The sequence below is a fragment of the Oxyura jamaicensis genome (assembly GCF_011077185.1).
Source record: "Oxyura jamaicensis isolate SHBP4307 breed ruddy duck chromosome 13 unlocalized genomic scaffold, BPBGC_Ojam_1.0 oxy13_random_OJ106579, whole genome shotgun sequence".
NCBI lineage: Eukaryota > Metazoa > Chordata > Aves > Anseriformes > Anatidae > Oxyura > Oxyura jamaicensis.
Genome location: NW_023304322.1, coordinates 151,118 through 167,733, shown reverse-complemented (window position 1 = coordinate 167,733; position 16,616 = coordinate 151,118). Strand labels below are relative to the sequence as shown.

The 16,616-nt window shown below is 55.4% G+C and overlaps 1 protein-coding gene across 16 annotated transcripts in view; it reads left to right on the top strand.

Annotated features, from left to right (window-relative positions):
* Positions 1-2,401: 2,401 nt before the first annotated feature.
* LOC118157882 (actin-binding LIM protein 3) overlaps positions 2,402-16,616 on the top strand; it is a 45,639-nt gene continuing 31,424 nt past the window's right edge. For 6 of the 16 annotated variants that reach the window (XM_035312387.1, XM_035312393.1, XM_035312390.1 and 3 more), the window contains exon 1: positions 2,406-2,755. In XM_035312387.1, coding sequence (XP_035168278.1) covers positions 2,743-2,755 — 13 coding nt within the window. In that variant the 5' untranslated portion in view covers positions 2,406-2,742. Of the gene's footprint in view, positions 2,756-16,616 lie in introns of all 16 variants that reach the window. The other 10 variants (XM_035312392.1, XM_035312391.1, XM_035312389.1 and 7 more) reach the window with 4 other exon arrangements.

Sequence of the window (16,616 nt, the reverse complement as noted above, 5' to 3'; positions counted from 1 at the left end):
TTGGGGTTCAAGGGTTAGCTCTGGGTCCAGGTTCTGTTCCGGGGGTCTTGGGTCGGGGTTATCTCCGGGGTCACGGTCAGCTCTGGGGTCGGTGTCTTGGGGTCAAGGGCTCGGGGTTGGGGTCTAGCTTCGGGGCTCTGGGTCCAGGGTCTGTTCTAGGGTTGGGGGCTCAGGGTCAGCTTTGGAGTCAGGGGCTTGGGGCCAGCTCCTGGGTCAGGGCTCAGGGTCAGCTGCTGGGTCGGGTCTTGGGGTCAGTTCCAGGGTGGGGGCTGTAGGGTCGAGGGTCCAGGGTCAAGGGTCAATAATACCAGGTTGAGTGCACAGGGCTCAGGCTTGCAGTTCGAGCTCAGTGTTGGGAATCAGAGTTAGTTCCGGGTCTGGGATCAATTCTGGGTGTCAGGGGCTTGGGGTCAGCTTGGGATGGGGGCTCTGGGCTCTAGGGTCCGAGGTTGGGCTCGGGGTTGGCACTCAGGATTAGCTCCAGGTCTGAGGTCCATTTCAGGGGTCTGGGTCAGCTCTAGGTTGGTCAGAGGCTCAGGGTCAGCTCTGGGTCTGGGGCTTTGAGTCAGTTTTGGGGACGAGGACCCAGGGTCAAGGGTTTGGGTTTGGGGCTTGGGGGGGGGGGTTGGGGGTGGGGGATGGGGTTGGTGCTCGGGATCAGGTCAGGGTCCAGGTCTTTGGGTCAGGTCCGGGTCTGGGTCTCAGGGTCAGGTGCAGGGTGGGGACTCCAGAGCCGGGTCTAGGGTGGGGGTTCTGGGTTCGAAGGTCCAGTGTTGAGGGTCTGGGTTTGGGGCTCGGAGTTGAGGCTCATGGCTGGGGCTCAGGTTTGGGTCTTGGGGTTGGAGCTTGGGGTTGGGGCTCGGGGTTAGCTCCGGGTGCGGTGTGAGCTATGGATTAGAGTTTTGAGGTTGTGTTGGGTCTGTCTGGGATGGAGTCACCTTTCCCTGCAGCAGCCCACACAGTGCTGTGCTCTGCACTCATAGCTGGAACAGCACTGGTATCACTCCAGTGTTGTGTCTATTGCTGCATAGTGCTGGCACAACATCAGAACTCCTTCCAGGCCCCCAAGAGCCAGCAGGCTGGGGGTGGGCAATTGATGGGGAGGGGACATCACCAGGGCAGCTGACCTAAACCAACCAAAGGGATATTCCATAACACCTGATGTCACACTCAGCAATAAAAGGGGGGCTCTCGTGGGGGAGGGTCTCTCCTGAACAACCGGTACGCGTTTTGAGGCCCTGCTTCCCGGGACATGGCCGAACATCGCTCGTTGATGGGAAGTAGAGAATAACTTTTTTTTCTTTCTCTCTGTGCTTCCGCGCGGCCTTGTTGTTTCTTTTGTTTCTCTTTCTCCCCATTCCCCTTTCCTTAATTAAATCATTCTCATCTCAAACCTCGAGCTCTTTGTGTTGTCTTTTCTCCCCCTTCCTCTTTGAGGAGGGGAGGAGTGAGAGAGCGGTTGTGGTGGAGCTCGGCTGCCCACTCGAGTAAAACCATCACAGAGGTCAGCTCTGGGTTTGGAGCTCAGGATCAGCTCTGGGGTAGGGCTCTGGGTCAGCTATGGAGGCAAGGCTCGGGGTTAGCTATGGGGTCGGGGGCTCAGGTCCGAGGCTCAGATTTAGCTCCAGGGTTGGGGCTCAGTGTTGGGGTTCAGGTTTGGGCCTTGTGGTTGGGTCCGGTTCCAGGGCTCGGCTCCAGGGTCCAGGGTTGGGGGTTCCATGGTTATGTTTCCAAGGTCAAAATTCTGGGGTCAAGGGTATGGGGTTGGGGTTCGGGTTTGGGGCTCAGGGTTGGGGCTCAGGGTTCGGGGCTCTTGGCTGGGGCTTGGGGTTAGCTCCGGGTCCGGGGTCACCTCTGGGTTTGAGGGCTTAGGTTCAGCCCTGGGGTCAGGGTCTCGGGGCTGGGGGATCAGCACCAGGACTTGGGGTTGGGGCTCAGGGTCAGTTCCACGGTCGCGGGCAGGGTGGTGGCATGGGCAGTGGATAGGGCAGCAGGATGGGTAGCAGGCAGGGTCGTGGGATGTGTAGTGGGCAGGGTGGTGGGATGGATAGCAGGCAGGAAAGCAGGATGGGCAGCTGGATGGGCAATGGGATGGGCTACGGGCAGGTCTGAAAGCAGGGCAGCAGGATGGGCAGCAGACAGGACTGGGAGCAGGGCAGCAGGACGAGCAGGGCAGTAGGACAGGCAGCAGGCCAGACAGCAGGTCAGGCAGTAGGACAGACAGGACAGGCAACAGCCCGAACAGGCTGCGCCCAGCAGATGGCGGCGGTGCTGCGGTAGCACCCCGCAGGCAGCCTCCGAGTCGGCGTCGGGTCTGGCCCCGCGCTTCCCCGGTGCTGCCCACCCCACCCCATCCACCCCACCCCATCCATCCCATCCCATCCCACCCCACGCCACCCCATCCTACCCCATCCTACCCCAGCACGGCTGGGCTCGGCACGGCCCGGGGCGGGGCGGGGCGGCCGGGGGGAGCGGCGCTGCGCGTCCCGCTATAAGAGCAGCGGCAGCGGCTGCGCTCTGCAGTGCATGGCAGAGCTAGTCCGCGTCCCCAGCCCGGTTCATGTCCTCTCCCCGCCACCCCCCGCCCCTTGACCTTGAATTTGGCACTCGGGACCGCCCTGGGATGCGGCGGAGCGTGCAGGACCCTCGCCCGTAGGAAGGGGAGAGGAGGCCCCCTCCCGCTGTAGGAGCGCAAGAGGATTTACGGAGCATCTTTGCCCCTTTTGTTGAAGGGCAGGCAGGATGAGCACCAGCAGTAAGTACGGCTCTCCATTCCATTCGCTTTGGGAACGAGGGTGGGATTGCATGGATCTGGCTGGGAGGAATCGGGAAGAAAATGTGACACCAGGACTGGCAACTCTAATGGGCTGGGTATTTTTTGTTCCCTCTCCCCCCCCGGATTTTGCTTTATGACAGGGTAAGGCTTGGCTGGGGCTGCTTTCGTGTGGGCTGAGCCATGGTGCTTATCTCTGCAGAGCACTTCTTGGCTTGCATTTCTGGGGATTGGAGAGCAGATCATGCAGTAAAATGTCGATATGCAACATGGGGAGAGGCAGCCAGGAGCACTCTGACTGGCAGCAGGCTCACTTCTGATGCTGTTGCCTCTATATGAATAGACACCAGGGGAGCAGCTGATGTGGTGGAGGAGGAGGAATCAGGAAGGGGAGACCCCAAAAGCAGGGATCTGAGCAGAGCCCAGGTGTGGTACAGAAAGGCATGTACCTCTGCAGCTGGGTGTTCTCATTGTGCATGGGTGAGGGAGAGGGATGGAGATGTTCGCGCACTACGTATGAATTGCTAAAGAAGCAGGGTGTAGAGACGTGCTGCATAAGATGAGAACTGGCACCTGCTGCTGGTCTGCTTACCTCTGGTTTTGTGGCCTCGTTACAAAGTCTGGGAAGATTGATCAAGTCACAGCTGACTTCTTTTTCATGGCTGTTAGGATGAGTGCCTACCTTGCCAGCAGGTCCATTCCTTTAAAAGCATGCCCAGACAGCCCCCACCCACAGCAGCTGGTGCTGACTGGTGGGGGTGTCCCATCTTGGACAAGGTGCTGTCCTTCCTATGGGTCCCCAAGGCTGTGAGGAGGAGTCCCCCAGGCAGTAAGTGGCAGAGCAGTAACTTTGTCCAAGTGGCGTGTTGAGGTTTCTCAATCTGAGGGCTTGGGGTGGTTCCCAAGCAAAACAGCCATGAAAAAAAATCCTTGGCAGGCTGCAGGCAACAGAACAGGTGATTCCAGATCTGTTGGGCTGCGTCAGAGGTGAGAAAACTTCCCAGGTGCCAGCTTCATAAGCCTGGGGCATGAGCTAGCCCTTTTTTTTCCTTTTTTTTTTGGTGCCTGGGTAGGGACCAAAGGAGACCCATTTGTTCCCAGCCCTGCAGGATGCCTGGTAGCAGAGATTCCTCCCTCTCTCAATTTCTGAATGTGGGATGACACTCAGTGCTCCCTGGGGCCAGTGACCACAGTGGTTGGGTGGGACTTTATACCTTCTTTAAGCCAATTCTGACAAATTTGTTTGTTCCTACTGGGGGTTCCTTCCTAGCTCTTAACAACCAGCTTGGATGCTGATTGCAATAAGGGTTGTTATGGTGCCACTATCATGACTATCTGATTGTTCTGCAAAACTCCTTTACTCATTCCTCCCCCACACAGAGAGGTCCCAGCAAACCCAGATGTGCACCCTGCCAGTTGCTCTGCCTTCACTCAAGAGCAGAGGCTGCCAGGCAGGTGGTGGAGGTGGGCCTCCTTTGGGAGGCACACTGCCTCCTCCTGCCCCTGACTTGCTTTATGACCTCTGGCATGTCACTGGGCCATGCCTTGGCATCTGGATTTCACAGCCTAATGATTTGGATGGCTTTGCCTACATGCTATTCCCCCTTCCTAGGTAGTCATGTGGCTTAGGGAAGGTTTGGAAGGCTGCCAACAGCTGCTGTTTATTTCCAGAGCTGTGGGTTGATAGATGTGGTGGGCACCCTGTGGGACCACATCTTGTACAAGCAGCTTGGCTGCTCTCTGCAGTGGTTTTGCAGCCTGTCCCTCATGAGGAGGGCTCAGAGGTGAGGGGACCCTGCCTGCAGCATCATTCACAAGGAGGGAGCTGAGTCCTATGTGGAAGTGAGGAGAGGGAATGGAGGAGGAGGATGGATGACAAAGCCAGACTGTGCACAGGGTGATGAGCTACAGGTGCAGCTGCAGCACTGAAATTTTGGTGCTGCCAAATTTCTGTGATGAGGACACTTTTTTCCCCTGCTGTGTGCCTGATCTGTGAGTCACCATCTCTCCTTTCCTTTTTGTTGGTGTGCTTTGGTAATGCTTCTGTCCTGTCTGAAGTGATGCGAGGCAGGAAGCCTGGGGCTGCAGGCCACTGTGCTGGCCTCAAGCCCTGCTGGCTGGGCCTCTGAGGGCTCAGGGCAGGATTTGCCGTGCTCAGGCTGGGCTGTTTAGGTGCATCTCCAAACACAGCATGCAGGAGTCCCGTGTGCCCTTGCTGAGGGACTTGCTTTGCACCCGCTGTGGGTCCTGGGGTTGGGAGCCCCAGGTGTGTTCTCTCCTGTGATGTGGGGGTAGAAAAGCCATATGGAAATGTTGCTTTAAGGGGAAAAGTAGGCCTCTAATCTTGGATGTGAATTCATATCCTGAGGCTCCAGAGCAGCCCAAGGGTGCAAGGGCTGTTCTGTCTGGGAATGCAGCCTCTTGGCTTACAGCGAGCAGTTGTAGGGCATGGAGTTATTTACATTAGCTACACTATTTATACTGCCCACTCAGGTTAGCACTGCTAATTGGTTGCAAATGGTTTCATACGTTCCTGAACAGGTCTATCAGTGCTCATCTCTGCTGAGGCTGAATCCAGTGCTACTAGCCTTTCTCTTAGAGAACATCCTGTAAAATCACTCTCTGAAGCCTCCACAGTTCCAGGCTCCAGCCTTTCCCCAAGAACATTTTGGGGGAGGAAAGTCCCATCCTGCTCCCTCCGAGCAGCTGACACCTGTCAGAGCATGGGAAGGCCTTGCAGGGGGGTTGGTATGCAAGGTGGAAAACTTTCCCCAGACCATCCCAGCCCCTGGCACCTCTCAAATCCCTGCAGAACAGCCCCACTGGTCTCGGGAAGCCAGGACAGGAGGTGTGGGACAAGGCTTGCTGGCCAAGCCTTTGGGAAGGAAGGCTTCGTGCCAGGTACTGATGAATGCAGCATGTTTGCTTGGTTATTTTTGCTATTCCTAAATCATGTTCCCTGTTACGTGATGATCCACTGAGCGTAATTACCTAGTAATCTCCAGGCACATGTGGTTACAAGGTGTGTACCAGCAAAATGTAAGTCTCTGTGTAATTGAAGAGGAATCATGTAGGGGTAAGCATCTCCAGGAGCAGCGGCTCTGCCCCATATGGCTCAGTGGGCAGGGGGCAATTCACAGCTCCCCTACCCGCTGAGGAAGGATGTGGTGCTGCTCCCCTGCCCAGAAATGCAGCACCCTGAGCCATCAGCCCAGGTGATGGGCAGTGTTAGTCTTCCCCTTGGGGTTATGGTACAGGTAAGCCTCTTCTGCTATAGCACGTGTGGTTCCTGGACAGCACCAGTTCCTCTTCCATCTTGGCAGTGCTGGAGGCTGCTACAGCAAGCAGTAAACCTGGGACAGAGAACAGCTCCAGCAGGGAGATGCTGGCCGGGGCTGTGGGTGTTGCTGTCTGATCCCCAAGTGTTTGGTGAGGTGGGCTTGGGGTCTGGTGGAGCACTCATGCTCCTCAGCCCAGCTGGGCAGGCTCTCAGTGCAGTGGGAGAAAAGATAAATCTCCAAACACAGCTCTTCCCTCTTGGGCAGCTGTTCCTGGGGGAGGCTTGTAGAAGGGAGAGAGTCTTGGGAAGGTTGGAGCAGTCCCAGTGCAAGGTGTGGGTGTAGATGGTACAGAGAAGGGTGCAGGTGTAAATGCAAAGATTTATATACAGTGCTGTAAGAGCTGAAAAGCTACTTTCCTCACATGTCTTCTAAACCAGCCGTGAACATCACCTGGTGCCCATGCTTCCCTAAGGAGGGCTCTAGCACTGAGTTTTGTAGAACTGGGGCACCGAGGGGACCTCCAGACTCCCTACCCACATCTCAGTCCTCTCATTTAACACCTGACCCTGACTGCTGCCACGAACCTGACACAAATCATTCCCTCCTTTCGCCTGCACAGACAGCAAAGGAGCAATCATCAATAGCATTCACTTTGCCAGAAAACTCAGAGCCTGGACAGCTTCTCTCTGTCCTCAGGGTGGTGGATGGACTCTGTCCTCTCACCAGGCTCTGCTCAGGCTCCCTGCAAGCCCTCTGCCTTGGCAGTTTGCCCTCTGAAGGGCAGAAGCCATGGAAAGTGGCCCTGCAGGTCAATATGAAGTGCATGCTGTAAAGTCAATTGAGGCAATTGAATTATTTCAAGGGCCTGCCGTGCTCTTATAAAACAAATAGCAAGTTTTCTAATGACAGAGTGACGATCAGTTTAGCCAGATAATTGTATTAATGATGCCAGCAGGCTGGGCTAATGACAGACTGTCCTGTTACCAGCGAGCTGCTGTGATGATGCCTTTGCTCTCTGTGAAGGCAAACCCACCAAGCTTCTGCCAGACCCTGCAGTCCTATCATGACGATACCATAATGAAGTGCTTGGAACATCTAATTAGATATTTTTAGACTAAACACATCAGTGCCTCTCCATTATGAGCACTGCAGCACCTCTGGAAGGCATCTTGGGGGTAGAGTAGTCATGGCAAGGGCCCAGGGAGTGAGCGGTGGGGGGAAGAGGGAGGATTTACAGGGTGGAAGGGGACCAGGAGTGACTGTAGCAGCCGTAGGGAAGGCAGAGCCCAAATCCAGGTGTTTTAGCCCTGGAAAGCTTGCTTGCAAACAGCTCAGGGTAGGCGTGGCATGGATGGCTGGCAGCCTGCAGCAGAGAGGGTTGTTCTTGCTTGGAGGGCACCCAGGCTGTCCCAAGTCCTCCTGTGCCCAGCCTCTGTATCTGCAGGCTCTGTAAATCACTGGGGAAGTAGAAGAGCTTGTGTGCCCTGATGCACAGCCCTGATGGACATGCTTTCTCTTCCAGAAAAGGGCTGTCTGAAGCTTAATAGTACCCAACTGAGCACGTGTGGCAGCCAGCTTGGACATATGGTTCCCATATATTTGATGGTGGCTCAGGTTTTTGGTAGGTTATAGCTTATACCTGCATTTTTCAGTTCTGCTACAGTCTGCATGCTCTGTCAGTATCAGCCATAAGCCCTGGGCTGGGAACTGATTTACTTTCTTTGCTGCCTGGGGCAGAGATCTGAAAGAAAAAGGAGCTGATATTATGGTTTCCTTATTCAGCCTTCCTGACCTTTCTTTCTTCTTGCCCTTTTTACCCTGGCAAAGCCCTTCTCTGAGCCCCAAGCATCACTCGTTTTTCTGCTCATGCACGTCTTACTCTACTTCCATTTTGAAACATTTTTTTTCTGAGACTTAGACAAGTGGGAAAGCCATTGGGAGGAAGGTGTCTCCTAAGGAGCAAGACAAAATAAGAGGTTGTGTTGTGGGTTTGAAGCCATCCTGCTGGCTTCCATCTTCCTTCTTGGCAAGAAGGGATCCATTTTGGGGAGCACCAGGCTGCTGTGGGCAGGAAAGGTGCTGTTGGTGCAATGCCACCCCTGGATCCCTTCCTCAGCACATTTTGAGTCCACTGAGGTTTGTATTTCAGTTTGGGGGGGTTGATGCTTTCTCACAACAGTGAATTTTGGGAAGATTTCTCTGGTGCATGCAGCATGGGTGAGATGAGCACAACACAGGCTGGGGCTTGAGGTGCGAGCTATGAAGCACGCATCCCAGGCTCTGCAGTATGGCACCCTTCACAAGCACACTTTATGCATCTCATTCAAAGAAGCACACTGAGGCCCTGCGTGCCCTTCCCACCACCCATGTCATGTATTCATCAGCCCCGAAGACATTGCTGCTTCTTCCACATCCAGCCCTCAGGACCTGGCTCCAGGGAGACATCCTGGTGAGCACTGCCCAGCCCAGGAGTGCTCGCTGGTGAGGGGAAGCTATTTTTGCTGGGGTGGCTCCCTGGCTCAGCACCACTTGCTGGGACAAGTCGGGTGCCTGCTGCAGGTGTCCCCAGCTGCAGCTGCTCCCTAGCCTGGATTCCCTGCACAGGTGGGGAGGGCTGTTTCACCCCTGTCAAGGACTCATCTCTGCCTCTCTGGCCCTCCCCAGGGGACCCACAGCAGGTCCCATGGCTCCAGTTTCTCCCACCAGCTGGGGATCTGCATTCAGGTGCTGTGTGCAGTGGAGGCAGGAGAAAACTGTCCTTGTCTGGGGCAGGCAGGTCACAGACCCACGTGCACTCAGCACCCACGGAAAATGCAGCAACATGTAAGGGACAGGATGCTGGGTGGGCAGGGGAGCTCTACGGCTCGGTGCTGGCGTCTCCTGTCAGCTCTGCTCCAGTTTTTCTCTCTGCTCATATTGCAGCAGCCCTCAGAGTGTGATAGAGTGCAGGCTTCCCCGGTGCCGCTGCACTCACACAGCTGCTGTCTGTGCTTGGGGTCCCAGCGTGGTACTGGTCCCTACACACCCCTCCCTGCCCGTGCCTCGTGGGAAGCACGGGGTGCCCCTGCCTCTCTCCTCAGCACCCTCTGCCCTCAGAGGATGAAGAAGGTGGGAAAGGTGAGATGAGCTCCCTCTGACCTGCTGCAAATAACCACATCACCCACGTGTGTCTGAGCGATGTGGGTGAGCTGGGACTCCTATGGGTGTGCCCAATGCTTGGTCACTGGCACTGATGGAGAAGCACCTGGGGGTGCTGCCTGTGACACAGAGCGTGTCATTGCCTTGGCATGTGGTGGGACTCTGCTCGGGTTGTGCCTGGCCTAATCCTGCCCAGCTGCTGGCCAGGTCTGGGACACTGGGGGTTTCCATCTTCCTGACGGAGGCATCAGGTCTTCAGCCAGGCCTTGGGAGGGAAGGAGAGGATGTTTTTCTGCAGGAATAAGGGAGACAGAAATAATTATCCTGGTGCTGTTGGAGTGTCCCTGGGCTCTATGAGCACTCCTGTGCTCCCTCTACCCATGCTGGGCTGAAGGCTGGGGTTGATCAAGAAACTTTGGTCTTCTCTAGTTGTCCAGGCTGCCTCCTCAGATTCAGTTCTTGAGTTTTTTTGTGCCTTCAGGAGGAGGCTTTCTGTGTCATCAAGCTATCTCCCACTTCTTGCTTGTCTGGGACCACCAAACAGAAGGGGAACCACACAAATACAGCAGCTTCCTCATGCACACTGGGTGTGCAGGGAACAGCACGGCTACCTCCTCAGAGGCTTCCTCCATGTGCCTCTGGGGCACGAAGCTGGCTGATCCCCAGCTCAGAACCCTTCACCCAGTGAGAAATCTTCCCTCTGGATGGCCACATCACCTCCGTGAGGGAATCTGTTGTGTTCCCCAGCATCTGTGCCAGCTGCCTCCTTGGGAGGGAGCAGGTGGGGCCCAATCCTTCCCCTCCAGGATAGGACATAAATGGCAGTGCAGGCCCAGGCAGGCTGACCAGGGAGAGCTGAGAGACCAGGCATGGATGTCCTCCCCCCTCACTCTTTAAAAAAAGTCACTCTGCATGGTGAGTTATGCAGTGATGACAGTTCCTGACGGTTTACATATAAAATCCCTTGCATCCCTGAGGATGCTACCAGTTGAAAGCTTTTATGGTGTTTTAAAAATAGCTGCAGAGGGCAAGAGAATGAGTAGATGGATGGGTAGGTGGATCCCTAATAAGGAGAGAAGAGGAAACTGCAAGAGAGGGAATGGAAAGACTTTAGTCAGTGGCATGTGAGTGATTGCTGAGGGAGGGGAGGGATGCGGTTGTACTGAGCTGCATGCCTAGCAGGAGTGGGAAACCCTATAAAAAGCTTGGACATGAGATATGTTCCCTGCACAAATCAGGGAGAGAGGGATGGGGTGAGCATCAGTGTGGGTTGTCTCTCTTGCATGTGCTCCTGGTGTTTGACAAGTAGCCATTAAAATTAATCCCTGACTTGGGCTGGCTGCTGCTCTTGTGAGGTTCCCCTATCACCTCCAGGCTCACCTGTGCCTCTCTGCCTGCTTCAGGCTGATGGCCTTGCCTGGGAGCTGGCAGATGAGGTTGATTCTGGCTTTCCCCGTGGTCTTTCCTAGCTGGGCAGTGCTCCAAGGAGAGGTGCTGAGGCTGCCTCTCTGCTCTGGCCCCTGGCCCGCTGCTGTCTGACAGCCTGTGGCTCTCGGAGGCAGGACCTGCTTGGGCTGGGGCAGAGCATCCTCATTCCTCCATGGAGCAGTGATCTTGGCAGGCTGTCCTTTGGGACAGCCTCTCGCTGCCTCACATTGCTGCTGGTGTGGCAGCTCCAGGGCTGCTGTAGAGCCCACTGCTCTCCCCCATCACTCAGGGAAGATTACATGGAGCATCTCCAAGAAATGCTAATCGCTTTGGCTTGCACTTGGTACAGCAGAGCCACCGGGCACTTGGAGCTCTTAGCTCAGAGATCTGCCAGATCCTTCCTCTCCCTCCTTCAAGAGAGCCAGCAAAGGTCTGATGTGGCCGTTGCTGATCCTTGCATCCCTGAAACCAGCTGAGCAGTGGACTGGCACCCACCCATGCTGCCCCAGTGCCCATTGTGACATAGGGACAGCGTGTGCTGCCACCAGGGTGCCACAGCCCTGGGCAGGCACAGCACACTCAAGTAAGGCTTGTGTTGGAGGAAGGCACTGGGAGGGTGTGGGGAGCTTCCCATCCCAGGGAAGAGGACAGAGCTCGTGGTGCAGCAGAAGCCCTCAGCACCATTCTGCTGCCTGTCCTCCCTGACCCCCGCTGCTGCTCTCCTGCTCTGCTCCTGGTATGAAGCTGGGCTCGTTTGGTGCAGTCTGCTGGGAAGCATTCCTTGGCTTTGCCCCTGCTCAAATGGCAGGGAAAAGCGCTGCTAACAAGATTCCTCTGTCAAATATGCTAGCCTGTCACATGCAGGCCATCTCCCCCTGCTCCCCTGTGCTTGCTTTTTTTTTGTCTGTATTTTTTTTCTTCCTCAGCAGTGAGGCAAATAATCAGGGAAGCTGGGGAGTGTGTGCTCCCTGGTCCTTGTGCTCACCTCTCACAAAGAGCTGCTGCTGGTCCATGCACTGTTTTCCCGTTGTGTTTCTCCAACTCTCAGCTCTCGTCCAATGCTGCAACTCAGGAGCTGGAGTCCAAGCCCAGGTATCGTCTGGGGGTGTTGAGGTCTTCACCCTGCTTTTGTCACCAGACCTGGGGCTTGGTGGTAACATGGATGGGTCCTGGCTGGCCCTGGTGATGCTGGTGGGCAAGGGGATGTGTGAGCTTGGGGGTCTCCTGGGAGCTGCATGGAGCCTCCTGCAGGTGCCTGGTGAACGAGGGCTTGCCAAGAGAGGTCATCTGTGGCTGTCCTGGCTCCTTCCTCCATGCTTGGATCTGGTGGCACAAAGAGTACAATTCAGAAAATAATTTTGCTCCTTGGCAGGCAGTTCCTGGCTCATTTAAGCCAAAAGCATGCACAACAAAGCCTATGTTGATTATGTCCCTTGAAAAGGGAACTTGTTCCCTGGAAAACACAGTTCAGCTGGGCCCGTTGACCACCCACTAATTGGCACTAATTAGGAGCTGGGAGGTGGGTGCTGGGGACAGATATGTTGTTGCTGATGTGTGGTGGGGAAGGGAGCGGTGACCTCAGTGCAGGGGAGCTGGGCTGTGGGACGGGGCTGTCCCTGGGGAGCTCTCTGTTCTCCTGCAGTGCTTAGCCCAGAGCAGAGAGCGTGGAGGGTTAAGAGGATCTCTGGTGCTTACTGTACGCAGATGGATTTACTTACATCTGCATTGCAGGGAGCTGGGATGCAGAGGGTGAAATGCCATGTTGGAAGTACAGGGCTGATACCAGGTTGGGCTGTCTGCCTCCAGCCCGACCACTGGTGCATCTTTTCCTCCAGGACCTGATGAAGGCACCGAAGGCTTTTAGCAGGAGGCAGCCACGCCTGCCTGCTGCTTCCTGCACTGGCAGCTCCCCCTTTCCTTTTGAAGTCTGTTCCTGGGCGTACACAGGAACCAAGGAGAGCAGGAGGAGTGTGGGGAGGAGGAGAGGATGAATCTGCACAAAACCCCTGCGTATGTGCACCCTGGGGAACTCATTGTTCTGCCCTGCCACATCCTCCCCTCCATGCACACTGTCCCTAGCCAGCACCAAGCCCCTGTGGCCCTCTGGTAGGGATGCCCCATGTCCCTGGGGGATCAGGATGTACCCAGGGTTTCCAGCTCCCTGGGAGGGCCCAGCACAAGGGCTCTGGCGGGCTGAGGCAGTGTGGTTGGGTGCTGCTGCCCTGCTCCAGCTGCTCCTGTAACACCTGCACTGATTCCATTGGGGGTTCTCATCTTCTCCTTGCTAAAATGTGCAAGCTGTTGCATCCAGTCCTTTCTCTGGGAGGTTTTTCAGGCTGCCAGCCCCCCTGACCACCTCCTCCACCTTGGTGCCCACTCTTGACCCCATAACCGGAGCTCCAGGACTTTGCCCCCAAGTTGCGCTCTGCCTGTCAGAGGCTGTCTGTGCCACAAGAGTGGCTTGGCAGAGGGAGAGCTTCTCTTGGGGATCTGTTGTTTTGTTAGAACAAACAACCAAGTGGGATGCTATTTTCCCATTCCAGCTGAGAGAGGTTGTAGCTGCTGCTTTTTGACCCTAAACCCTGATGTTTGTTTTTTAACTATCTCTGTCTTCAATGAAGTGTGACCAAGATATGAGAGCAGAACATGCTTTGGCGGTGGACACAGCTTGTGTTTTTTTCAATTTTGGTGCTTATGCCAATATATTTGTGGCTGCATCGCTACCTCCTACATTGACTTTGGGCTAGGGGTCCAGATGAGTCTCAGGCTGTTTGAGGAAATATTTTTGGAGCCCTGCTCCTTTCACAGCCAACTATGGAGATGGCCTGCCCTTGTGGGGCTGGCACCAGGCGTTGCTCTAAAAGGGTCCACTTGGTCTTGGCAGCATGGCCCTGAAACATCTCACATCAGAGCTTGGACTGAATAGCCTGGCCTTGTCCCCAGGCACCCACCCACAAGCCACCTTAAGTGTATGGTTGGGTTCCTGCCCTGCCTCGTCATGTGAAGGGCTTCCCCAGCCTCCAGGATGCTGCTTCCTTGTGCCAGGCTGGGATGTCCCACAGCATGGCATGGGGCTGCCAGAGGGAAATGGCGCATGGTGCTGATGGGCACCATCTCAGTGGCACAGCTCAGTGTGTGCCCTGGGTTGCTTCCTTGAAGATCATCCCAAGGTGAGCAGCCAAAAGGCACTGCTTTCCCACCCCATTGCTCCCTCCTGCCCCAGCCTTCCCTCCAGGGCTTGTCTCAGAATCACAGAATTTCTAGGTTGGAAGAGACCTCAAGATCATCGAGTCCAACCTCTAACCTAACACTAACAGTCCCCACTAAACCATATCCCTAAGCTCTACATCTAAACGTCTTTTGAAGACTTCCAGGGATGGTGACTCCACCACCTCCCTGGGCAGCCTGTTCCAATGCCTCACAACCCTTTCAGTAAAGAAGCTCTTCCTAACATCTAACCTAAAACTCCCCTGGTGCAACTTCAGCCCATTCCCCCTCGTCCTGTCACCAGGCACGTGGGAGAACAGGCCAACCCCCACCTCTCTACAGCCTCCTTTAAGGTATCTGTAGAGAGCGATAAGGTCGCCCCTGAGCCTCCTCTTCTCCAGGCTGAATAAGCCCAGCTCCTTCAGCTGCTCCTCGTAGGACTTGTTCTCCAGACCCCTCACCAGCTTCGTCGCCCTTCTTTGGACCCGCTCAAGCACCTCGATGTCCTTCTTGTAGCGAGGGGCCCTAAACTGAACACAGTACTCGAGGTGTGGCCTCACCAGAGCCGAGTACAGGGGGACGATCACCTCCCTAGCCCTGCTGGTCACACTATTTCTGATACAAGCCAGGATGCCGTTGGCCTTCTTGGCCACCTGAGCACACTGCTGGCTCATATTCAGCCAACTGTCCACTATCACTCCCAGGTCCTTCTCCGCCTGGCAGCTCTCCAACCACTCATCTCCCAGCCTGTAGCTCTGCTTGGGGTTATTACGCCCCAGGTGCAGGACCCGGCACTTGGCCTTGTTAAACTTCATGCAGTTGACCTCGGCCCATCGGTGCAGCCTATCCAGATCCTCCTGCAGAGCCTTCCTACCCTCGAGCAGATCAACACACGCACCTAACTTGGTGTCATCTGCAAACTTACTGAGGGTGCACTCGATGCCCTCGTCCAGATCATTGATGAAGATGTTAAAGAGGACCGGCCCCAGCACCGAGCTCTGGGGGACGCCACTAGTGACTGGCCTCCAACTGGATTTGACTCCATTTACCACAACTCTCTGGGCCCGGCTATCCAGCCAGTTTCTAACCCAACGAAGCGTGCGCCAGTCCAAGCCAAGAGCAGCCAGTTTCTTGAGGAGAATGCTGTGGGAGACGGTGTCAAAAGCCTTGCTGAAGTCAAGGTAGACCACATCCACAGCCTTTCCCTCGTCCACCCAGCGCAACACTTTGTCATAGAAGGAGATCAGGTTCGTCAAGCAGGACCTGCCTTCCATAAACCCATGCTGACTGGGCCTGATCACCTGCTTGCCCTTCAAGTGCCGCATGATGACTCCCAAGAGGATCTGCTCCATGAGCTTCCCTGGTACTGAGGTCAAACTGACAGGCCTGTAGTTCCCCGGGTCAGCCCTCCGGCCCTTCTTGTAGATGGGCGTCACATTTGCTAGCCGCCAGTCAGCTGGGACCTCCCCCGATAGCCGGGACTGCTGATAAATGATGGATAGTGGCTTGGCCAGCTCCTCTGCCAGTTCTCTCAGTACCCTTGGGTGGATCCCATCCGGCCCCATCGACTTGTGCACATCCAAGTGCCGTAGCAGGTCACCAACCAGTTCTTCATGGATGGTGAGGGCCACATCCTGCTCCCCATCCCCTTCCACCAGCTCAGGGTACTGGGAATCCAGAGAACAACCGGTATTGCCGCTAAAGACTGAGGCAAAGAAGGCATTGAGCACCTCTGCCTTTTCCTCATCTCTTGTAACTAAGTTTCCCCCTGCATCCAGTAAAGGATGGAGATTCTCCTTTGTCCTCCTTTTTGTGTTGATGTATTTATAAAAGCGTTTTTTGTTATCTTTAACGGCAGTAGCCAGATTGAGCTCCAGATGAGCTTTGGCCCTCCTAATTTTGTCCCTGCACAGCCTCACTACATCCTTATAGTCCTCCCTAGTGGCCTGCCCACTTTTCCAAAGATTATAAACCCTCTTTTTTCTCCTAAGCTCAAGCCACAGTTCTCTGTTCAGCCAGGCTGGTCTTCTTCCCCGCTGGCTCATCTTTGGGCACATGGGAACAGACCGCTCCTGCGCCATTAGGATTTGCCTCTTGAAGAGCGCCCAGCCTTCCTGGACCCCTCTGCCCTTCAGAACCGCCTCCCAAGGGACTCTACCAACCAGTGTCCTGAGCAGCCCAAAGTCAGCTCTCCGAAAGTCCAGTACAGTGGTTTTACTGGTTCCCTTCCTGGCCTCGCCAAGAATAGTGAACTCCACCATTTCGTGGTCACTCTGCCCAAGACAGCTCCCGACAATCACATCCTCCACCAGTCCTTCTCTGTTTGTGAAGAGAAGGTCTAGCGGGGCACCACCCCTGGTAGGCTCACTAATCAGCTGCGTCAGGAAGCTATCTTCCACTTTCTCCAGAAACCTCCTAGACTGCTTTCTCTGGGCTGTGTTGTGCTTCCAGGATATGTCAGGGAAGTTGAAGTCCCCCACGAGTACAAGCGCTGAAGATTTCGCAACTTCTGTCAGCTGCCTGTAGAACTCCTCATCCGTCTCCTCATCCTGGTTCGGCGGTCTATAGCAGACCCCGACCAGGACCCTAGCCTTGTTGTCCCTGCCGATCCTAACCCAAAGGGACTCGATCTTGTCATTCCTAGCCTCGAGTTCTACAACATCGAAAGACTCTCTAATATAGAGAGCCACACCGCCACCCCTTCTGTGCTGTCTGTCCCTTCTGAAGAGCCTATAGCCAGGCATCGCAGCACTCCAGTCATGAAACTGGTCCCACCACGTTTCCGTGAT